This window comes from Bos taurus, chromosome 12 (genome assembly GCF_002263795.3).
Source record: "Bos taurus isolate L1 Dominette 01449 registration number 42190680 breed Hereford chromosome 12, ARS-UCD2.0, whole genome shotgun sequence".
In the NCBI taxonomy this organism is placed as follows: domain Eukaryota; kingdom Metazoa; phylum Chordata; class Mammalia; order Artiodactyla; family Bovidae; genus Bos; species Bos taurus.
In genome coordinates this window covers 48778743-48803336 of record NC_037339.1, presented here as the reverse complement: position 1 = coordinate 48803336, position 24594 = coordinate 48778743, and the positions used below count along the sequence as shown (strand labels likewise).

The 24594-nt window shown below is 40.3% G+C and overlaps 1 protein-coding gene across 1 annotated transcript in view; it reads left to right on the top strand.

Annotated features, from left to right (window-relative positions):
- Positions 1-499: 499 nt before the first annotated feature.
- KLF12 (KLF transcription factor 12) overlaps positions 500-24594 on the top strand; it is a gene marked incomplete at its 5' end in the record, with an annotated part of 276473 nt that continues 252378 nt past the window's right edge. Inside the window, 1 exon segment of the mRNA NM_001191270.2 lies at positions 500-591. Within this exon segment, the coding sequence (NP_001178199.2) occupies positions 500-591 (92 nt within the window).

The window sequence follows — 24594 nt, the reverse complement described above, 5'->3', positions numbered from 1 at the left end:
ACAATACCAGAATTAACTGTCTAGTATTATAGTTTCTTGCTTTTAAAATTATTTAGACTTTGACAGGAATATGAGAGTATATAAATTATTGTGATCTGTTTTCTTCTTTATGGATTTCTGTATGCAGTACAACCTCCAAAGCTAAAGGAATAAAGAAACTTGCCTTGCATTTCCTTCCACTATTTGCAAAAGCTTGATGAATTATTCCAGCCCCATATAAATTAATGTAAGGTTTCCTTACTCCAGTTTATTATCATCTGACCTGCAACCCAGAGGTCAGAGAATCAGACTGATTAATTCAAGTTCTTGGTCATTATTTCTAATGAAAGTTCAGAATGGGGGGATAATTGGTGGTGCGGGTATTCTCATTTAATTATACTATATTGTTAAAAAATTAGGTTAGCAGTACTAAATGTGCTACAATGATGGCAGATTCTACCAGATGTCTTCCGTTGAAGGCTTTATAGCTGAATTTCCCTGTCTCCCTTTTTTTATTCTCAGAATATCAATACCTTCGAGAACAGAATGTTAATGCTTGATGGGATGCCGGCAGTCAGAGTCAAAACAGAGCTTTTGGAATCTGAGCAAGGGGTAAGTGAGTTTCCGACGACGCCCCACCCCCTTTTCTCTCAGACCCTGGCAGGCATTCATGTCCAGAGTGTTCTGAGATTTGCAGAACACTTCTGATTTTTCACTTGCTTCAGCTTTTGTCTCTTGAGTAACAATCCTCTGAGATAAGTGGGTGATTCTTACCCATTTGCAACCTCAAAACATTACTAACTTAGGAAAGATAGCTTCCTAAATTTAGGAAGACATAGTGACCATATGGCTTTATTTAAATGGATTCATGTTTTGGAAAGCTGTAACAATCCAGAGCACAGGGGAAATGTTAAAAAAAAAAAGATGAGACTATAACCTCAATGTCAATATAGATGGGTTCTGACCAAGTTGGGAAATTGCAGAGTACAAGTAGGGGAAGGTTTACCGTTTGTTCGATGGACTTCTCTTTTGACATTTGTGTTTACCCTTTCTTAGAGTTGATGAAATTTAGGTCAGTGAGTTTGAAAAGCACATAAAAGCAAAAGAAAGCTTGTTGAACAATAACATAGCCAAATGACAGTTTATGGCTACTGAGTATATGAAGACTCTTTAAGAGCAGAGCTAGCTTTTTTTTTTTTTTAATAAGGATGTGGGTGATTTTATAATTGTTAACATTTATATTAATAGATTCGCTTGTAAAAACCATCCTCAGGACAATGTGTGGCTGACCACCTTTTATGTTTTTAAGGGAGAAAGCACCATCTACCTGTCTTATTAAGCCAGCATTACAGAGCAAGTACTTATGACCAAAAAATAAAGGACATCAGTTAAATATTTAATCTTAATCTTATTTATGTATCCTTTATTCAAATCAAGATCAAAGCAAAAGCTTAGGTACGTTTTAGAATTGAACAATCAAAAGATATTTTAAGTGTGAGTAATATCTCACAGTTAAAAAAAAATCAGTGTGCATCAGTTCTTCTGGGACCCCGTTCAGAAGGTTAGGATATTGATGTAGCAAAAGGATTTCATAATGAGGACAGTCAAGGGCAAGGATCTTGATGGTTGTGTTTGAGGGTCCTCCAGTAACACCCCATTCTTGACCACTGTGTGCCAGGCTGTGTGGCATTTCATAACATATTTCTCTTCTGTATAAGCCAGTGTCTGAAACAGACTCCCATCATGTAGAGGATTTCATTTCATCTTTATGTTCAGTGTAGCCTGGGGAGCTCTGAAATGAGCATTGTGGAGTATATCAACCGGAAATACAACCCCACAGTTCTCTATGTGACGTAATGACTGATGCCCAGAGATTCAAGCAGAAGGCCATGGCGAAAGAAAAGACTATATGTCAGTTATTAATAATTGTTTTCTAATTTTAAACCTTCAGGAAAAGTCCTGTGTTCACCTGGATTTTCTAGCCTGACACTCAGCAAATTAAATCCTCCGAACAGTTTTTTACCTTTATTGTTTTAGCTTAACCACGTTAGAATGTGTTTGATCTTTTCCCAGTTCTGTTTTCTTAATCTAAATGCATTAGCATCAGTTTAATAAAATATATTTCCACACGCCCTACGTTTAACAAAACATACAAACCATAACATCTCATTTGGAGAAGACAGCCTGATGGAAAAGTGAAAAGAGTATATTTCACAATGTTGGTTTTATTTCACAATATGTTCCTCAACTTGAATAGCAGCAAATCTGCTCCAGTCGTACATGTTGAAGGAAGGCAGAAAACCCCAACATATGCTGTATATACAGAAAACCAGTTAGAATATTACCAGGGCTACTGGTCAAAGCCAGGACAGTGCACTGTTGTCACGGTCCTGGGAATCCAAAGAACATCTGGGTACTTGTGTCTCCTTGACTATCATTTTTCAATTTTAAAGTAAGGCTTGCATGAAAGATTTAGGTACATAAAAAACAAAAGCCAGTATTCCCAGGGGTTTTACAGCATGCATAAGCAACTCGTGTCACATTATTTATAGAAAGTATTTTTTGGTTCTCAAATAGGGACAGGAAAAGTTCTAAGTTCTAGGTTTTACTTAATTCATTAAAATAAATTTTCCTCCTTGTGAATGGAACTGATGTTGATATTTTAGCCCTAATTTAGATTTTGTATGTTGGAGGGGAATAGAAGCTGAATTTATTCTTTTTCTTAGCAATATATTTACTTTTCTTAAATACATGGCAGATATAACTGCATTCCCTTTGACAGTAAAACTTTAAGAGAAGCACACCACGCTATTTAATGAATTTCAGTATTATGATTGATTATTTTTAGAATATAATTAATTGTATTTAGTTATTTATAATACTTTTAAATGGCAACCCACTCCAGTGTTCTTGCCTGGAGAATCCCAGGGAAGGGGGAGCCTGGTGGGCTGCCGTTTCTGGGGTCACACAGAGTCGGACACCACTGAAGTAACTTAGCAATAGCAGCAGCAAGTCAACTCTTCTTTAAAGAGATCAAATCAGCAATTTTAGTGAACTTTAATTTTGGTTCCTTTACTGAAGTATCTCATTGAGGATGATAGGATGGGTGATAATAATGTGGAATTTCAGAATCTCAGAACTATTTTAAGATAAGGAGTGCTAGATTCTAAACATGATTTCCATGTTACAGAACTCTTTCCTTATTGAGTATTAAAGTCTGGTTGAAGTTTGATTCTTCGTAAGAAAATGTAAATATATTAGTGAAATTAAAATCATCACATATATGATTATGGGCTTTTGAAAATGAGATGTTACAGTGAACAAAATTATAGAAATGTGCCTGTGCATCACAGCAGTGAATGGAAAGGCTGAAGCTGGTGTGTTGGTGGGTTTCTGTAATCACTCAGGAAACCTAGTTTTAAGACTTTTCCATCAGTGTTTAGGACAAGGAAAGTGAACCTGCCTTTCAGATTGTAGGCAGCATGGTAAGATCTGCTACTGTACATGGACCTCCTGTCTCAGGGCACTATGGAAGCATCTGTTCCTTCTCTCTTTCTTGCTATAAATAGTCCCTTAGGTCTCCAGCTGTCAGCTGGTCTCTGTATGTGCCCCCACCCCTTCAAGGAATTCAGGGCCGGATGAGCTCATTTTAGAGCTTAAAGAAAGATTGTGGAACAGGCCACGGTTGGCCACTCAGTTTACTCTGGGAAAAGTTCTGGCTGCCTTGCCTCATCTCCTTAATAGTTTTATGATGCGTGTATGTGGTCCCATCTCTTCAATTAGATTGTAAGCCCTTAAAGAGCAAGAACTATTTTCTGCCTTTTTCTTGTAGTTCCTGGTACTTGGTAAATACATGTTCTATGCAGCTCGTCCAGGCATTTTAATTGGCATATGAAAAATATGAAATCAGTCAACAGCTAGTTACGAACCTGCTCCGTCTACCTCGTAAGGTTGTTGTGAGCATAAAGATAAGCACTGAAAAGAAGAGATTGCCATTGGTGACAGTCTCCATCTTGCAGCCATGTTAACCGGATAGATAAGGGCGGCTCATTGAAACCACTTCTGCGTGTCCCCTTCTGTTTGGAACCCTCTTGATAGTGAAAGTAGTAGTTGCTCAGTCTGTCTGACTCTTCGTGACCCTCTGGTCTTTAGCCCGCCAGGCTCCTCTGTCCATGGGGATTCTCCAGGCAAGAATACTGGAGTGGGTAGCCAGGCCCTTCTCCAGCGGATCTTCCCGACCCAGGGGTTGAACCCGGGTCTCCTCCATTGCAGACAGATTCTTTGCCATCTGAGCCACCAGGACAGTGGTTAGTTGTATTGAGGTTGCTCATTATTCCAGTCTCCTGAAATGGGACTTCAGCTTTCTCCAGGCTCATCGGTAGTACAGCGCATGCTGCTGTGTGGTCCGTGGCAAGGTCACGTGCTCCTGTGATACACTCCAGGGGCCCAACGTGGAATGTGGGGTGACTTTGTCTGTGACGTTTGGTGCTTGTGTTCCTCTGGGACAAGAGCTTCCCAAATGCTGTCAGCCTTTGAATATTCTAACATGTTACTGAGCCCAGGACTAAAGCAGAAAGAGGAATTCTGGAACTATTACACCCAGAGATAAGCCTGTGTACAGAGAACGGGCACCACCTCAAAGACATCAAACGTGATTTTATTCGTGGCCCTGCAGCTCCCCAGCTGGAATGGCATTGGCAAGGAACTGCCCACCTCCAGGCCTCTGTGTCTTCATCTGTGCAGTGGGGGTGTTGAGATGAGGCCTTCCAAATTCAGCCGGACTGTCTTTAATTTTGGTAACAGGCATGGAGTGAAAGAAAGTGAAACTTAGTTGCTCAGTGGTATCCAATTCTTTGCAACCCCATGGACTGTAGTCCGACAGGCTCCTCTGTCCATGGGATTCTCCGGGCAAGAATACTGGTGTGGGTTGCCATTTCCTTCTCCAGAGGATTTTCCTTACCCAGGGATCGAACCCTGGTCTCCTGCATTTCAGGCAGGAATGAGAGAAAGCATTTTCAATTATGAGTCTAAAAGTGATACTGAGATGAAAATGCCTGTATATGAAAACAGAAATGTGCTGACTTTACGGTGAGACAGGCCTGAGTTCAGATGCTTCCTTAGCCAGGGGCCTGCTCTGTGGGCCCTTTTGGTCTCCCGTCTCTGTCCACCCAGTCCCCCTCACCTGGGAAGTGAAGCAGACCATCTAGCCTCACAGGAAGGAGCCTGCCCACATGCGGTGGCTGCTCACGGAATGTTCTCCTTTTGTGTAAAAACAGAATTAGAAAGGGCCCCATTGCTTCACTTTCCATTTCTGCAGTTCTCATCGTTATTGAGTAGAGAGTTCAACATCTGCCTTAGTTTATAATCCTTAGAGAGGATTTAAGGTAAATCTCAAATCAGAAGCATTCTTTTTTATTTTAATTTCTATTCAAGTATGTTTGGAAAAATGTTTCAAATTCTTATCAGATTTTATCTTGTAGAAATACAGAATGAATGCAGAAATCAATTATTATTTTAAGATAAAAATGATATCACCATTTGGTGTGATAATGGTATTTGACCATAATTTTTAAAAAAGGAACTCTTGGGTTCGCATACTTTAAAGATAGTTGTTGAAGTTTTTACAGATGAAATGATTCAACAGCTGGGAATTGCTGCAAAACAAAAATGGGAGAGTGGATGAGTGGAGACAGAGATGTAATAAGAGTGGTCATGATTTCATCATTAGTGAAGCTGGGCAGTGGGTACGAGGGGGATTGTTTAACTCTTCTTCTGATTGTATATAGGTTTGAAATTCTTTAAAGTATAATTTTTTAAAAAGCTCTCAATGAAAATATGATAGATACATAGTAGGTGCATAGGTGTCAGAGGGGGACAGGCAGGAATCACTTCTCATTCAGACACCTTCATTCTTCTTGTTCTAAGACCTGAAGAGTCTTCCACGGGAGTGGAGCAGAGTCCCTGTTCCAGTCACAAGCATGTTGGAGCCCTTGATTTCTCCTCCTCTCTCTCCTCTTTTCCAGGCAGGTGCAGTTCTGACCAGGGGGCTGGTAGGCAGAGGGTAGTGGTAAGAGTGTGGCTGAGAGAGAGGAGGAGATTGAATGTTCTGCCCATTAACAAAAAAAAAAAAAAAAAAAGTATATTTGCTTTACGGTGCTGTGTTCATTTCTACTATACAGCAAAGTGATTCAGCTATACGTACACATATATACCCCCTCTATTTTGGATTTCCTTCCCATTTAGGTCACTGCAGAGCACCGAGTTCCCTGTGCTAACAGTAGGCTTTCATATCTGTTTTATACGTACCACAGACCGGGAGCCGGGAAGGGGACAGGTATGGCAGCAGAGGAGAGATACATTCCATTGTATCCTCCATGGTTTCCTACCAGAGAACATCAGCCCTGGTTGGACCAGAGATCCCTGAGTGCCCTAAGTTTAGAGTTAAGACAAAAGAGAACGATGGTCTTTTCTCTGGAGTAGCTTTTGTAAACCCTTCTTCAGGACATCCATAACAAGGTGTTGAAGGAAGTTCTGTGTCACAGAGGACCGACTGGTGCCATTAAGGTGACTGAGTTGCCACTTCCTTCAGAGCAGAGCTCATGCTTCATGTCTCCTGTTAGTCTTCATTCTCCCAGCACAAGGAGTTGATTGGCAGGGCTCAGCCAAGAGTGATCAATGCAGATGCTGTTCGTTGTAAGTGGGAACCAGTGTCATACTTTAGAATTGAGAGGATTTGGAGACAGGTGCCTTTCTGGAAAAGCCCCCAGTCCTTAGGTTTAATAAATGAAAACAGGTGCAAGTGTTGTTGTTGCTGTTTAGTTGCTAAGTCGTGTCCAACTCTTTGTGATCCCACGGACTGCAGCGTGCCAGCTTCCCTGTCCTTCAGTATGTCCCGGAGTTTGCTCAAACTCGTGTCCGTTGATGTCATCAAAGATGCCATCCAGCCATCTCATCCTCTTGTCTCCCCCCTCTCCTCTTGCCCTCAGTCGTTCCCAGCATCAGGGTCTTTTCTGAGGAATCGGCTCTTTGCATAACGTGACCAAAGCTTCAGCATCAGTCCTTCCAATGAATATTCAGGGTTGATTTCCTTTAGGATTGACTGGTGTGATCTCCCTGCAGTCCAAGGGACCCTCACTGTAGTTGAACCTAGATTAGAGATTGGCAGTTAAATTAGAATTCAGTGGCTTTAGAGGAAAAGAACACACACTCAACATCACATCTAGCTTCTTTTTCCTCAGTAAACCACGATGTTTAATTTAACATAAAAGATTTAATATACATTTGTGTGTCAAGGCTTAGTAAGACAGTGTTACTTTAATGACTTCATCAGAAGAGACGAGGAAGCATTATAAAAATGCCACTTGTATTACCCTTCAACAGCACCTCATTATTACCTCCCCTACTGTGGGAACAGGCGCCAGCATAGTAAATTGGTAGAATTATCTTAGACATATGAATTTGCTTATCATTTAATATTCTCTGATGACCCACTGCTTGAGATCTTTTGATCTCTAGTCAAATCTTTGCATGTCACTACCTGGCTTCAAAGGAAAACATAGGCAGAAGCTGTGCTATTGCTAATATGAGAAGACTGTTTTTTTTTAAAAAGCAGGAAAAAAATATCTATACTTACAAAACTCACATTTTAGGGAAGAGCTGTCTTCCACTATAGAAGCAGAGTTGGACTGATTTTTAATAATGTCAGAATGGCCAATAAATGTATTAATAGAAAGAATTGAAAATCAATGAGCTGTGATGGTAATTACAGATAGCACCCAAGGGAAATATAGCTGGCAGCCTAATCCCTTCCCTCGGGGCCTGCCCTGGGCAGCACTATGCAGTTGATAATTCTGCCCTCCTCTTTCCCATTAGCAATGTACTTTTTCCTTCAGCTTCGTTCCTTTTCGCCCGCCATCCAGACACCCTGACCCTCTGTGCCGCGATGGTTCTCTGTATCCACAGATGACTGGTTCTAACTGCAGTCTCATTAGAGGAGGAGAATGTGAAGTGCTGTTCTTTTCAAGCGTTATTTGCATCTGCATAGGGTCAGTGCTTTGTAAAAAGGAACACATTTTTAAAGCAAACTCATGCTCTGAATCTTTTGGGAATTTTGATTGGGGGAAAATTAACCTTTCCGAAATATTTCAGCTTCTGAATGATGATGTTCTCCTTCATGTACTAGTCATTGTGGGAGAGTAAGGAAAAAAAAATCTGGAGCATAAGTTGTGTATTTCTCTACATCTGGGTGTGTTTTCTTGTACTAATACGTACAAACTGACGCATAGTCTCTAAGTGTCTCACAAAAATACCTCATTTAGCCCTTGGAGGACTTTTTTTCTTGGCTGTGAAGGATTAACTGCTGGGGGTATCAGTCTCTTACTGTAAACATTAGAAAACCATGCAAAACATAGGAAATGCTTTCTTACCTAGTGGACAACAGGAAGTTACAGTCTGTAACCTTTGGCAGTGGAAGGACAAAGGATGTGATTTGACTCTTGGAGGCAAACAGGGAGGACCCAATAGTCACACTGAGGTAAGCAGGCAGGGTTTTGAATTTGGAGAAGTCAAGGCAGCTAATTTTAAAGTGAACAATAACAGAAAGGAAGTAGCTGTACAGAGAGAGGGCTCTGGGGATCTTTAAACTGGTCCCCTTAAGGGTTTGGCTAAGTGGTGATCTGCCTGTGTGGAGGGGATGGCAAGGAAAGAACCAGGATGGCAGTTCAGTTCAGTTCAGGTGCTTATTCGTGTCCAACTATTGCAACCCTGTGGGCTGCAGCACACCAGGCTTCCCTGTCCATCACCAACTCCTGGAGCTTGTACAAACTCATGTCCATCGAGTCAGTGATGCCATCCAACCATCTCATCCTCTATTGTCTTCTTCTTCTGCCTTCAATCTTTCCCAGCATCAGGGTCTTTTCCAATGAGTCAGTTCTTCACATCAGGTGGCCAGAGTATCAGAGCACAGCATCAGTCCTTCCAATGATTATTCAGGACTGATTTCCTTTAAGATTGACTGTTTTGATCTCCTCACTGTCCAAGGGACTCTCAAGAGTCTTCTCCAACACCACAGTTCAAAAGCATCAAATCTTTAGTGCTCAGCTTTCTCTGTGTTCCAACTCTCACATCCATACATATCTACTGGAAAAACCGTAGCTTTGATTAGATGGACCTTTGTCGACAAAGTAATGTCTCTGCTTTTTAATATGTTGTCTAGGTTTGTCATAGCTTTTCTTCCAAGTAGCAAGCATCTTTTAATTTCATGGCTGCAGTCACCATCTGCAGTGATTTTGGAGCCCAAGAAAATAAAGTCTGTCACTGTTTCATTTGTTTCTCCATCTATTTGCTGTGAAGTGATGGGACTGATGCCATGGTCTTAGTTTTTTGAATGTTGAGTTTTAAACCAGCTTTTTCACTCTCCTCTTTCACTTTCATCAAGAGGCTCTATATCTTTACTTTCTGCCATAAGGGTGGTGTCATCTGCATATCTGAGGTTATTGATACTTGGAAGTTTTGATTTCAACTTGTGATTCATCCAGGATGGCCACAAGTGGAACAGTTCTTGGAAGAGCTAGTATGGATTAAGAAACTCAATGGCTAAAGAAGAAATTAAGCAGAAATTGCTTTAGGTACTTCAAATGGAAAGTGAGTTTTTCAAAGTTACTATGTGTTAATAAATGGTCCTATATTTATTTACAATGGCTACTTCTTAAGCGAATGTTGGCTTTGACAAAACTCTTCTTCTGACTAGAGAACTAAGTTGTATATGAAAAATGAGGTTCCAATTGAGAAACATGTAAAGGTTAGGAGTATCAACCCTCTGTGCTAGTTGGATATATTAGTATAGTTTATATTCAGCTCTCCATTTTCAAGGTTCCTCCATATTTGTGTTCCACATCCACAGATTTAACCAAGCTGGTGGTGGTTTAGTCACTAAGTCATGTCTGACTCTTACAACCCCTTGGACTGTAGCCTGCCAGGTTCCTCTGTCTATGGGATTTTCCAGGCACAAATACTGGAGTGGGTTGCTATTTCCTTCTCCACAGGATCTTCTGGACCTAGGAATCGAACCTGGGTCTCCTACATTGCAGGCAGATTCTTTACTGACTGAGCTATAAAGGAAGCCTCAACCAATGTGGACCGTGTAGTATCTACTGTTGAAACAATTCGTGCATAAGAGGACATATATTGTTCAAGGCTCAGTTTTATTAGTTCAGTCATCTCAGTCCTGTGGATCACAGATCAGAAATGGAACTCTTACATCTGAAAACATTTTCATCATTGAAAACTGTGTATACAAAACCAAGAATAAAATAAAAGGCATGATCACATTGCCTTGAAATAAAACCTGTTATACTTCAGAGTGTTTTCTTTTCAGTTCAGTTCAGTTGCTCAGTTGTATCCGACTCTTTGTAACCCCTTGGATCACAGCACAACAGGCCTCCCTGTCTATCACCAACTCCCGCAGTCTATCACCAACTCCCCCCAAACTTATGTCCATTGAGTCAGTGATGCCATCCAACCATCTCATCCTCTGTCATCCCCTTCTCCTCTCGCCTTGAATCTTTCCCAGCATCAGGGTCTTTTCAAATGAGTCAGCTGTTCACATCAGGTGGCCAAAGTACTGGAGTTTCAGCTTCAACATCAGTCCTTCCAATGAACACCCAGGACTGATCTCCTTTAGGATGGACTGGTTGGATCTCCTTGCAGTCCAAGGGACTCTCAAGAGTCTTCTCGAACACAACAGTTCAAAAGCATCAATTCTTTGGTGCTCAGCTTTCTTTATAGTCCAACTCTCACATCCATACATGACCACAGGAAAAACCATAGCCTTGACTAGACGGACCTTTGTTGGCAAAGTAATGTCTTTGCTTTTTAATATGCTGTCTAGGTTGGTCATAACTTTCCTTCCAAGGAGTAGGTTACGTCTTTTAATTTCATGGCTGTAGTCACCATCTGCAGTGGTTTTGGAGCCCAGAAAAATAAAGTCTGACACTGTTTCCACTGTTTCCCATTTGTTTGCCATCAAGTGATGGGACCAGATGCCATGATCTTAGTTTTCTGAATGTTGAGCTTTAAGCCAACTTTTTCACTCTCCTCTTTCACTTTCATCAAGAGGCGCTTTAGTTCCTCTTCACTTTCTGCCATAAGGGTGGTGTCATCTGCATATCTGAAGTTACTGATATTTCTCCCGGCAATCTTGATTCCAGTTTGTGCTTCATCCAGTCCAGCGTTTCTCATCATATACTCTGCATATAAGTTAAATAAGCAGGGTGACAGTATACAACCTTGACATACTCCTTTTCCTATTTGGAACTAGTCTGTTGTTCCATGTCCAGTTCTAACTGTTGCTTCCTGACCTAAATAAAGATTTCTCAGGAGGCAGGTCAGGTGGTCTGGTATTCCCATCTGTTTCAGAATTTTCCACAGTTTATTCTGATCCACACAGTCAAAGGCTTTGGCCTAATCAATAAAGCAGAAATAGATGTTTTTCTGGAACTTCCTTGCTTTTTCAATGATCCAGGGATATTGCCAATTTGATCTCTGGTTCCTCTGCCTTTTCTAAATCCAGCTTGAACATCTGGAAGTTTTGGTTCACATATTGCTGAAACCTGACTTGGAGAATTTTGAGCATTATTTTACTAGCATGTGAGATGTTTTCTTTTAGGAGTTAATAATTTTGTAATAGACCTTCTTTTAAACAAGAAGTAAAAGGATAGGAAAAGATGTATCATGTATATATACACCAAATCACAAAACAGACATGGTGCTCATATTAATATTAGATAAAATAGACTTAGAAACCAGAGGTAAAATAGAATATTTCATAATGGTAAGAAAGTCAGTTTTTAGAGGGCCTGACAGTCAAAATTGTTTTTTACCATAGTAAACCCTTGAGTTGATATAGCATTATCCCTATTAGTAAATAAAATTGCAGACATAGCTTGCGTCAGAGATACCACCAGTGAGTAAAAGGGATGTACTTGGAGTTTATGTATTTTGAATCTGAATCTTTTCACTATTGCAAGCTGTCTTAGTTTTATAACTAGTAATCATATTTCATATTATCTGAGTTCAAATAATTTCTAGTACAATATTAATTTTAAGAAAAATTTTAGCAGATCTTATGAAAAGTTTTAATTCAGTACCCCAATAAATGTACATTCACCAGTAGAAGTTCTGTGACCATTGTACACAGTAGCCTGAAATAAATATAAACTCTTGGAATCTCTCTCTAGCCTTAGCTCAGCTGATAAAGAATCTGCCTGCAATGCAGGCAACCCCCATTCAATTCCTGGGTCGGGAAGATCCACTGGAGAAGGAATGTGCTCCCCACTCCAGTATTTTTGGGCTTCCCTGGTGCCTCAATTGGTAAAGAATCTGCCTGCAATGTGGGAGATTTGGGTTTGATCTCTGGGTTGGGAATATCCCCTGGAGAAGGAAAAGGCTACCCGTTCCAGTATTCTGGCCTGGAGAATTCCATGGACTGTATAGTCCATGGGGTTGCAAAGAGTCAGAGAGGTATCAGTGACTTTCACTTTCACTTTGGTGAGGTTGTAGTAGAGGAGAGGATTAAAAATATTTTACTGCATAATGTATGTTTTAATATAATGGTTTCAACAGTTTTATCATTGGTAAAACGTGCAAAAATATCCCCTGCTCATCACAGTGGAAAAATTTTGTTTCACTGTGTGTATCAATTTCAGAAATCAAGATATTGAGCAGAGCTGACAGCACGTATTAGATTCACCTTCTTGAAAACTCTGTCTCTTAGTCCTGGTATTTTGAGAATGCAGAATTTCATAAATAAGTAACAACATAGGGATGTCAGCAATTGCCTTTTTTTTTTTTATTATTGCTTTACAAATTATGTCAGTGTCATCACTGAGGAAAATCTATGCTTTGCTACCAAGGCACATTCAACCTGGTGGCAGGTTTGATCAGTTTCACATGCTGCTGAATGGTCGTGTCTGTGGCTTGTGGGAAAATATGTCTCTATGATCTGCTGGTCAGTCCATTTTCTTGTCTTAAGGGCATTTTGTCAGAAAATTTTCTTAATTAAGAAATACGTACTTCTTATCAATCATAAATGAGCTGTTATGTTCAAGTGACTCATAGTCTCCATGACCAATTCTGTTTCCAACTTTGCAGTTTCATTGTTAAACTCTAACTAAGTATGTCTTTTCAATAAAGGCATGCAGATGATGATTGATATAGTCTTAACGCCTATGTCTACTAAACGAGACATTCTTATTGTTCTTTAAAATTAAGATAATATACTGTTCTTAAATTTTTTTTTTGACCTAGGTTATATATTTTTTACTTTCAACTTGAAAGAAATTAATGCAGCTGTGGGTTTAAAACCTCAAACCTCCCTTGGCTAAGTCAGTTATAACAGGGTAGTAGAATAAATCTCCTGGGACACTTCAAGTTTTTCACATCATATAAAGATTCACGTCATACAAAGTATTGAAGCCCTTTAAAGATGATTCATCAGGGACTTCCCTGGTGGGACAGTAGTTGAATCTCTGTGCTTCCAGTGCAGGGGATGCAGGTTGCATTCCTTGTCAAGGAGCTGAAATCTCACATACCACATGGCACAGTCAAAAGATAAAAAACTTTTTAAAAACATTAAAAGAAAATCAATGTATTGTGATATTTGCTGAAGAAAAGAAAGAGGTAAATTGTTTGGAGTAAAGCATTTTCTATGAATAGTGCAAAGCCAGTTGGTACATTTTAGGGAGCTGACTGTCTGGAATTCACTTTTAGGCCCATGTGTATAACCTATTCATGTACAAGATCATAAATTTTTCCCTCAGTCAATCTTGTACTCACTAAAAGCTTTTGTCTTACTGAAAATGTCTTGATTCTTCTTCTGGCAACTATTTTGCAAAGGAACATGATTTTCCTACACATAATTATTAATATGGTAAATAAATATCAATTACATGGTAAAACCCTTAATGCCTATTATATCAAGTCATAAAATATATAGAGAGACATTATTGCTTTCCATTCACCTTGCTCTCATTTCCCTCCCACCAAATTTTATTTGCCATGGTGACTTCTGATTTCCACATCAACGTTCCGTAAATACATAAAAGTGGAAATTTTGTCTTTGTCCTCTTTGGGTTGTTGTCCTTGGGGTATATTCACATTTCTGTGCAGTGCTTTTGATTGACGGGAATGTTTCTGAGAAGGATGGGGAACATTTTCCTATATATTTAAATTCAGGGATAGTAAAGGGTGTAGAATTCAGCTAGGATAATGAAACTATATATATCATCCTTAACATAGTACCTTATGTATTAAGTAATTAATGTAAGAAGCAACTGCTCTTGGGATTGTTGTTCATTTGACTTTCTCCTTAATTTTATCATGTAAAATAATTTGTATATGTATAAAATAGATGTTCATTTATTCACATGGATTTTGGAAAAACTGAACATTGATGATGCTCTAGAGTTACTTTGTTTCATGTGACTCCATTATCAATTAAAAGTGGTACTGTGAATTTATATTTATACAATAGAAGTAATACATATTGATTTTGTGTTATTAATATCTGCCTTTATGCATAATTTGCATTTAAAAATAAGTCTTTAGTTCTGTATTCTTGAACTTCACTCAGAAATACTGTATCTCATTGTCTGTAGTTAACTTTCCTTAAAAATACAGAACTAGAAACAATCATTACTGTGGAAAGCAATTGAAATGTTATTCAGACATATATATGGCCATGATAGTTAAAGGAATAATGATTTAAAAATTACTTTCTGTTTTGATAACCAAAACTAACTTTTTTCTAGCTAATACTTATATAAAGCATTTTATTTCAAACTCTTATGTTCCACAGATATAAAATTATGTTGCCACCATTCAAAATTTCAGGTGTCTTAGAAAGTGATTCTTCTACAGAAGTACAGGAGAACTAAGTATGCTGCTGCTAAGTCGCTTCAGTCGTGTCCGACTCTGTGCGATCCCATAGACAGCAGCCCACCAGGCTCCCCCGTCCCTGGGATTCTCCAGGCAAGAACACTGGAGGGGGTTTTCATTTCCTTTTCCAATGCATGAAAGTGAAAAGTGAAAGTGAAGTTGCTCAGTCGTGTCCGACTCCTAGCGACCCCATGGACTGCAGTCTACCAGGCTCCTCCGTTCATGGGATTTTCCAGGCAAGAGTACTGGAGTGGGGTGCCATTGCCTTCTCCAGAACTAAGTATAAGAGACAAAAATAGTACATGGTACATAATGTGGCCTGTTTTGTTAATATCTTTTGCTTTTTCTTATAGGAAAAATGATACATATCATTATACTATATAGCAGTCTGAAATTGTTGGGGAAAAAGTCACCAAGTAATTGATATTATTAGTTTTTTAATTACCTGAATTATCATCTTTATGCCTTGCACAACACCTTGCCATTATAAGAGACCTAGGGCCTTTGTTAGAAAAGAGTAAATTGTTCCCACATGCAATGAAGTTGCACCTACATGATGTGACCTTCCTTTATGTAGCTGGCATTATTTGCGAATGATCATTGTGTGTAGTGGCCCTTTGCTATCGCCTGACATCTTGTGTTTATCATCTTGACTTTCTGTTAACTTCCCATATCATGATTTCAGTTCCCCTTATAGAATCTTTTACAACGAGGAAAAAGGAAACCATAACACCTTGCAATTCCTGGACTCTCTTGCAGTTAATAGGACTTTGGCCAGTGAGCTGCACCAACCTGTAGAGAGATATAGAATGGACAGTGCAGGCCAGGCTGTCTTTTGGGTGAATGCAGTGGCAAGAACTTCCTGGCTTTTGGGGTTGATGTGACAGACTTTCTGGCATTGGATGCTAGAGGATGGTAGTTGTCAAATTTTCACTGGGAGAGACCTGGGATGTGGTTTATTTTTCCTCTTAACTATGTATGTTCCTTTAGAATGTAAGCCTAGTTCATTGACCTGCCAGATTTTCTGAACTAACAAGGACCTACTGTGTAGCACAGAGAATTCTGCTCAATGCTGTGTGGTAGCCTGGATGGGAGGGGAATTTGGGGGAGAATGGATACATGTATACATGTGGCTGAGTCCCTTCGCTGTTCATTTCAGACTGTCACAACATCATTAATAGCCTATCAGTTCAGTTCAGTTCAGTTGCTCAGTTGTGTCCGACTCTTCGTGACCCCAGAATCGCAGCACGCCAGGCCTCCCTGTCCATTACCAACTCCCGGAGTTCACTCAGACTCACGTCCATCGAATCAGTGATGCCAACCCAATACAAACTTTTTAGTTTTTTAAAAAATGAACTTACATTTAAAAAAAATATATAGTTCTGGTAGCTCAGCTGGTAAAGAATCTGCCTACAATGCAGGAGACCCCAGTTGGATTCTTGGGTTGGGAAGATCTCCTGGAGAAGGGATAGGCTACCCACTCCAGTATTCTTGCCTGGAGAATTCCATGGACAGAGGAACCAGGCAGGTTACAGTCCATGGGGTCGCAAAGAGTTGGGCTTATCTGATAGTTGAGTTGGTAAAGAATCCACCTGCAATGTGGGATACCTGGGTTCGATCCCTGAGTTGGGGAGATCCTTTGGAGAAGGGAAAGACTACCCACTGCAGTATTTGACCTGGAGAATTCCATGGACTGTATCGCAAAGAGTCGGACATGACAGAGACTTTCACTTCACTTTACCAGTAGCTTTCACTACTGAAACTACTCAGAGTAGATGCTGTTTATAGCTGATACAGTGAGCTTTACTCATTTTCCAGCTTAAATGTATTAGGACTTGCCTCAGTGAGTCTCTGTGGTGAAGTGTGTGGACTCTGGAACCAGACTGGGTATGCTTATGTCCTGTCTCCAGCATTTTTTTCTGTGACCAAAGCAAACTACTCAATCTCTGTCTTATTTTCTTCATCTGTAAAATGAGGATTATAATTGTTGTTGTTCAGTTGCTCAGTCTTATTGGACTCTTTGCAACCCCATGGACTGCAGCATGCCAGCTTCCCTGTCCTTTACTGTCTCCTGGAGCTTGCTCAAACTCATGTCCATTGAGTCAGTGATGCCATCCAACCATCTCGTCCTCTGTCGTCCCCTCTCATCCTGGCTCCAGTCTTTCCCAGCATCAGGGCCTTTTCCAGTGAGTCAGCTCTTTGTATCAGGTTGACGAAAGGACTGAAGCTTCAGCTTCAGCATCAGTCCTTCCAGTGAATATTCAGGGTTGATATCCTTTAAGATTGACTGGTTTGATCTCCTTGCTGTCCAAGGGACTCCCAAGAGTCTTTTCCAGCACCACAGTTCAAAAGCATCAATGAAGCTCAGCCTTTTTATTGTCCAACTCTCACACCTGACTACTGGAAAAACCATACCTTTGACTATACAGACCTTTGTAGGCAAAGTAATGTCTCTGCTTTTTAACATGCTGTCTAGGTTTGTCATAGCTTTTCTTCCAAGGAGGAAGCATCTTTAACTTCATGGCTGCAGTTACCGTCTGCAGTGATTTTGGATCCCAAGAAAATAAAGTCTGTCACTGTTTCCTTTGTTTCAGGGAAGATAAAGGAGTTGATGCCCATTTGCTGCTAGCTGATGCTTCAACCTAATACCCTCTCTGTCCCCATAATTTGTTGAAATCATGGTTATCTTCCAAGTTCCAAGACAAAACTCTTGCATTTAGCATTCCCATTGATCTCTCTTCTCTGCACTTTGATCAACTCTGTCTGTAGTCACAACCTACCCAATTTAGCACTTAATTGAGCTCAAATGGCATCATGCATATTAACTCTCAGCTTGATTTCCAGCACACTCACTCGTTAGTTCAGTCTCAGAACAATCGTTTATGGTGCTGGTTGTTAGGAAACAAGGTATAGTCTGGCTTGAAGGAGGCCCATGGTTTATCTGAAGAAGGAAATGGCAACCCACTCCAGTATTCTTGCCTTAGAGAATCCTGTGGACACAGGAGCCTGGTGGGCTGCTGTCCATAAGGTTGCACAAAGTCGGACACTACTGAAGCGACTTAGCCTGCATGCATGCATTGAAGAAGGACATGGCAACCCACTCCAGTATTCTTGCCTGGAGAATCCCAGGGACAGAGGAGCCTGGTGGGCTGCCATCTGTGGGGTCACACAGACTCAGACATGACTGAAGTGACTTAGCAGCAGCAGCAGCATGGTTTATCAGGAAGATGATACTAATATTAATATTCCCAAAAAGAATAGTTTATGGAGAGTGCTGTTCATGGGCACTTCTGGTCCCTGGTGCCATCTCATCTAACATTTCTGATAATCCTGCAGTGATGATCATCTCTACTTTACCAATGAGAATGGCTGTGTTAAGAATCATTGTGTAATTTCTCTGAGATCACGTTACTTCTCAGTGTCAGAACCAGCTATGTTTGAAATCAAGACAATGATGTTTTTTTGTGCTACTAAGCTGCTATTTAGCAAATGCTAGATTTCTAGCATTCTAGGTGAAACTTTCATGAAAAATGATTGATTTTTACAGATCTTGAAGAATTAATTCTCATTATTTTATTATCATGTCTCATGAAACATATTTATTAGAATGTTGGGCAGGAGGAGAAGGGGATGACAGAGGATGAGATGACTGGATGGCATCACCGACTCTATGGAAGTGGGTTTGAGTGACCTCCGGGAGTTGGTGATGGACAGGGAGGCCTGGCGTGCTGCAGTTCATGGGGTCTCAAAGAGTCGGACACAACTGAGCGACTGAACGGAACTGAGCTATCTGTTGATTAGTTGAATGAATTTGACTTGGCTAATCTAACTTTGCATTTCTTTGGCATTGGGAATATACCTCCTCTGGCTTCTTTAGAGTTTTGTCTTCTGAAGGAAAAATGATGACAGCACTACTGCTTTGTATCTGTATGTATCCTTTGTGTAACTCTGAGCACTTTATTGTTAGTTATTGTTTGATGTTGGCATAAATGTAGTGAGAAGATAGAATACTGTGATCACTATTTTTCACATGAAAAATTGGGAACATAAGAATGCAATCATTTGCCAAAAGCCCAGAGATAATCAGTGGCAATCGTGAGATTTTTAACCCGGGGCTTCTAACCGTTTAGTTAAAGAGTTTAAAAGTGAAAGTGAAGCCGCTCAGTTATGTCTGACTCTCTGTGGCACCATGGCCTGTAGCCTACAGGGCTCCTCCGTCCATGGCATTTTTCCAGGCAAGAGTACTGCTGCCTGGAAATTTTAAATGCTGATGGATTTTCAGTAGAGTTGTGGACAGACAAGCACCCTAGAAGTCCTCTTGGCCTTAAGTGGTGCTGGTTAATGTTGGTATAGGGAGTGCCAGCTTGGTGATACCAATGGAAATGGATTTGGTCTCGATGTCATGGTTTGGAGAGGAAGTACAGAGAAGATGAAAAGATATTCTTGAGTAGATGGGGATAGTGTGCAAACACATTGGTGGGAATGGGGCTTATCTTTCTATAATACGCCATCTCAGAGCAGATTTTTCAGAGTTAAAGAAAGTTTAATCCATCCCTTTGTTTGGACAATGGAAGTTTGTCACTTGTATATGAAGGAAGGATGCTGGTGTAGTAGTAACTTTTGGGGAGTGATCCATGCTCTCGCGGACTCTCCCTCTCATAGCCCGTGTACTGGTTTCTCTCCTTCTCTTCCTCACCTCCTCATTTGGGTTTTCCCCCACTTTTGCTGTGGTGTTGAATTTTTAAGCCTGTGCGGGTGTGCCAGAATTCATTTAGATGAATTTGGAATTATCGATATTTGTTCACATAAAAGCTGTGTTATAGTTAAGTGGCTAGACGTTTGAGTTTCATGCTTCACACCCTTTTAAATTCTTTATGCCATTTCATTTATCCAATATGATTTCATTATAATTCTGTGTAACACTCTGGGAACCATTCATGGGATTGCTTTGGGCCCATTATTTTTATGGACTCCGAGTGCTGCTTCTGTCCTGTTCTCAGTTAGAGTCTTAAAGTGGTGCGAGTGTGATTCTAGAGATTCTACGTTTTACTGAAATCATGCAGTACTATACATGTGCAGTGCGTTTAGCTTGATTCTGCATAGCTACAATTACTAGGGTAATTCAAGCAGAGAAACCACATGCGCTTAAAGTGAACCACTTATTATGTCTTTCACGGATTAGAGTGATTTTAGTTTGAGCAGTTTTGCAAAATAACTCTCAGTTATTTATTTATTTATTCACTCTAAAAAAGATCTGGGGCGAGGGGCATTAAGCAGATACACCTGGGAGAACCCTGAAAATACAGTTAGGTGAGCAGGCCGGGTTTTAGGATATTATACTTTGTTGTGTACTGATGTACTGTGTTGCTTATGGAGCTGGTCATGCTGACCCGGAGTGCCACTTTGCATCTGCGAATATCCTTTTCCTGTATCAGAGCAGTTTTCTCTGCCTTGCACCTTGATGTTTGAATCAATTCAATGAGAAGGTGGAATTAGTCCTTTTAAAAGTCAGTGAGGACTGTGAGGACATTGCAGAAAGAGTAGACTGAGGGGGATTCTGGTAGTTCTGGGCCCTCTTTCTCCCTCAGCTTTTGAGCTCCTGTGGAGCCCAGCAAAGTCCCACTGTCAGGCTCCAGCACTGTATTTTCAGTGCCAATTACCATGGAATTGTGAGATATGTACTTAACTCTGCCTTTGAAGAAGCAGTTCACATTTTCATCAGTGACATTTTATTTTACGTCTTCTCTACTAAGAGATTGAATGACTCATTTGGGTGTTAAAAAATACTTGAACTGTTTAAAATATTGATGTTATAAGTGCCATAACTTGGAAGCTGAGACATGAAAATTGGCATTTAAATGATGTCTCCAAAGATTCCACCTCTTTTGTACAGAATGAGACTCGCTATCGGAGTGAAGCTGCGGTGTCAGGTTCTGAATTCGGTTCTGAGAGCTTGGCAGTGGGGCCGCAGTGGCTGGCAAGCTCCACATAAAGCCACCCTGCAGAGGGGCCACGGGGTTAATACCTACTCTCTGCTCTCAGGGCCAAGCAGGAGCCCAAGGCATGATTTTTCCAGGGTAGTTTTTTCCTAATTGCTCATCTGAATTGGTGTCTTTTTCTTTTTTTTTCTTTTTAGTTTGAACAAGGCTTTGAGGTTAGCCAAAGTCTCACACAGTACCTATGGCAGTTCATACAGTAGGTTCTTGACAAATATTTGTTTCCTTTTATTTTATCGAGCTTCACTAGAAATCTGAGATCCTGTGTTGGCATTCACGTGACACAGTTTTTGAGGTTTTGCTGCCTAGATTCCTGATTCTGTCTCTTCTGACGTGGATGGTGTCACCTCTGACACAGATGGTCCAAGGGAGTCTGCCTTTCTGCTGGAGGAGATGGATCATGTCTGAACAGAACAAAATATACGAACAAAGTGTGTACAATCTTAAAAGACCCATGTCACACTATTCCCCTCTCTCACTTTCCCTTTCATTTTCCAGCATCCTGTCTTTCCTGCCCCTTTGGTGGTGCAGTTTTCTGCCTTTGTTATCCCTTATCAGTTGGATATGAGTGTAGGTGAAAGTTGAATGTTAACGTGAGAGTCAACGCAAATACCCCTGTGTATATTTTTTTAAGTCAACATTTTATTGTTTTAAGATGGAAAATAGTTATCTCATAAATATTGTGTTTGTGTGTGTGTGAGAGAGAGATTGAAAGTCCAGGACACTTTGCCTATAGGAAAGGAGAATAATGGCTTTTATTTAAATAATCATGGTCTTAGAAAAATTTGCCAGAACTATGAGAAAATGCTAGTTTTAACTTTTCTGAATAGATAAAAATAATATTAAATATAAACTCTCTATTTTCCTTTTCCTTTTAATACCTAATTCTTTTACTTTCCTTTTTTTTGAAAATAACTTTTCGTTTGGCCTGTAGAACAATCCTGACTTGAGATGAGAACGCTCTTTGTAGATGAGTAATAACTGGTGAACTATTTCTCTTGTTGGCAAAATAGCAGCTATCACTTGTACTTTCTATCACTGTTATTAAGTCTGGCTGAAATCATCTTGAGGTGAGAACAGTACCGCTGTTGTCTGGAGTTTTTCAGAAAATTAGAATCATTGAAGAAAAACCTGGCAAAGCCTTTGTTAGTAAAATATTTCAAAAATTTTTATACAGTGGGCTAGCTTCTTGATTTTGCTGGTCTTCTCCATGGGCAAAGAGGTGTTAATCTCATCTTCTGTTCTCTGTTCTGTAGTGTACTTGAAATACACAAATGATCTATTTATCACACAAGGAGCGTATCTGTAGAATTTCCTACGTAGGCCATTGAAGGGGCCAGAAGAGGAAGAGGCAAACACAGGTTTGACCCTCAATTCATTCATAAAATCTCTAAGGCAAAGACAGGATCAAGTAACTTTCAGTATATATGCTGCTGCTGCCGCTAAGTCACTTCAGTCGTGTCCAACTCTGTACAACCCCATAGACGCAGCCCAACAGACTCCCCCGTCTCTGGTATTCTCCAGGCAAGAATACTGGAGTGGGTTGCCATTTCCTTCTCCAATGCGTGAAAGTGAAAAGTGAAAGTGAAGTCGCTCAGTCGTGTCCGACTCTTAGCGACCACATGGACTGCACCCTACCAGGCTCCTCCATCCATGGGATTTTCCAGGCAAGAGTACTGGAGTGGGGTGCCATTGCCTTCTCTGTCAGTATATATAGAATATGGATATTTTGCTTTTTGGTGTGAGCATGCGTGCTTAGCTGTGTCTGACTCTTTGCAGCCACATGGACTGTAGCCTGCCAAGCTTGTCTGTCTGGAAATTTCCAGGCAAGAATACTGGAGTGGATTGCCATTTCCTCCTCCAGGGCATCTTCCTGACCCAGGGATCCAACCTGCAGCTACGTCTCTTGTATTGACAGGCCGATTCTTTACCCCTGTGCTACCTGGGAAGCCCTTGGTGGTAATGTCAGTATAATTGGGAAATAGTTCAGTTGAAACTAGGCAATAAATTCATTCAGTTAAATGGAATTTAGGTACCAGAAAGCATCATCCAGTAGTATAAATCAGATTCTTTGCACTGCTCAAAGCATATGACTTCCCTATGGAAAAACAACAGCAATGAAGATTTTGTGGAGTGTTGTTTATTGATCCTGCAAGAATGTAATAGGAAGTCCACAGATTCTGAAGCTTTTTTTTTTCTTTATAACTTGTGGGTGTGATAACAGAGTTTTAATATTTCTTTTGATCCTTATCCTATGAAGAGGTTATTTCCTTCTACCTGATGGTATGGAGAACACCTGAAATAACTTCAGAAGACATGGTATCCAGAAATCTTACCACATGGGTTTTCAGTGTGTGTGCTGTTTACTCCCTAGAGGAGGTACTTTAAAATACTTGAGTTACTCTAACACTAACCAAGCCCCTGCCCCCCCAAAAATTGAATTTATCTCTAGATATTAAATTGACAAGGCAGGTGAGACCAGTGTTTATTAACAGATATTTGTTTCAGTCTTTTTTTTTTTTTTCCCTTTCAATTTTTGGCTGCACCAGGTCTCTGTGTGCAAGGTGTTTTCTGGGTGCAGTATACAGGCTTCTCATTGAGGTCTCTTCGACTGGCATAGAGCACAGGCTGTAGAGCCGATGGGCTTTAGTAGTTGTACATGGGCTTAGATGTCCCACGGCATTTGGGACCTTCTCAGACCAGGAATCCAACACGTATCCCCTGCATTGGAAGGTGGATTCTTAACCACTGGACCAGCAAAGAAATCTCTGTCTTTTAACGTATGTGATTACATTTGATTCTTATAATGATGTCTTCATTGGAGGAAATAAAGTCTCAGAAGTGTTAAGTGTCCATCTGACATCAAATCTTAGGAGTGTTCTTTCAACCATACACAGAAACTGAAAAAGTGCTCTCTTAAGGGTATTCTCTGATAAACATGTAAGATAGGGAAACCTAATATGTAAGCATTTATCACTTCTGCTTTTGCAGCTTCTTTTTTGTTATGGGTCTTTGTTACACAATATCTGGAGAATTAGAGAAAGGGGACTTTTGAGGGTGGGGGAGTAGAAGAGATAGAACAGGGAAAAGAGCATGCTCTCATTTATTCTGGAAAGGGCAGAAACCTGTTGCTGAGGGAGAGAGTAATTGATTTTGAAAGAGTGTGCAGGGATGGGATAGGGAGATTGAGCATAAGAGCCAAAGTAAAGCTTTCCCAACTTTGAATAGAGAGTTTAAAAATTTGGTGGGTGGGGCAGGATAGGTCTACCAAGTGTTTCAGCTTTTGAAAATGGAAGTAAGGGCATTTTGCTACTTTGTGTATTATGGTTACATTTTAACTTTTCATTTTTTGAGAGACTTGACTACACTATCTAGATGGTTTACTGAAGATCCGGTTGGAATTTCTTTCAGGGGCACACGGCTGTGCCTGGCCCATGCAGTAGCTCACCTCCACATGGGTTACATTTGGAGTTGGGTCATTTGTAGTGGTGTGGATGGACCTAGAGCCTGTCATACAGAGCGAAGTCAGTCAGAAAGAGAAAAACAAATATTGTATATTAATGCTTACATATGGGGTCTAGAAAAATGGTACTGATGAACCTATTTCCAGGACAGCAACAGAGACTCAGACATAGAGAATCGAGTTATGGATACAGTGGGGGAAGTAGAGAGTGGGACAAATTGA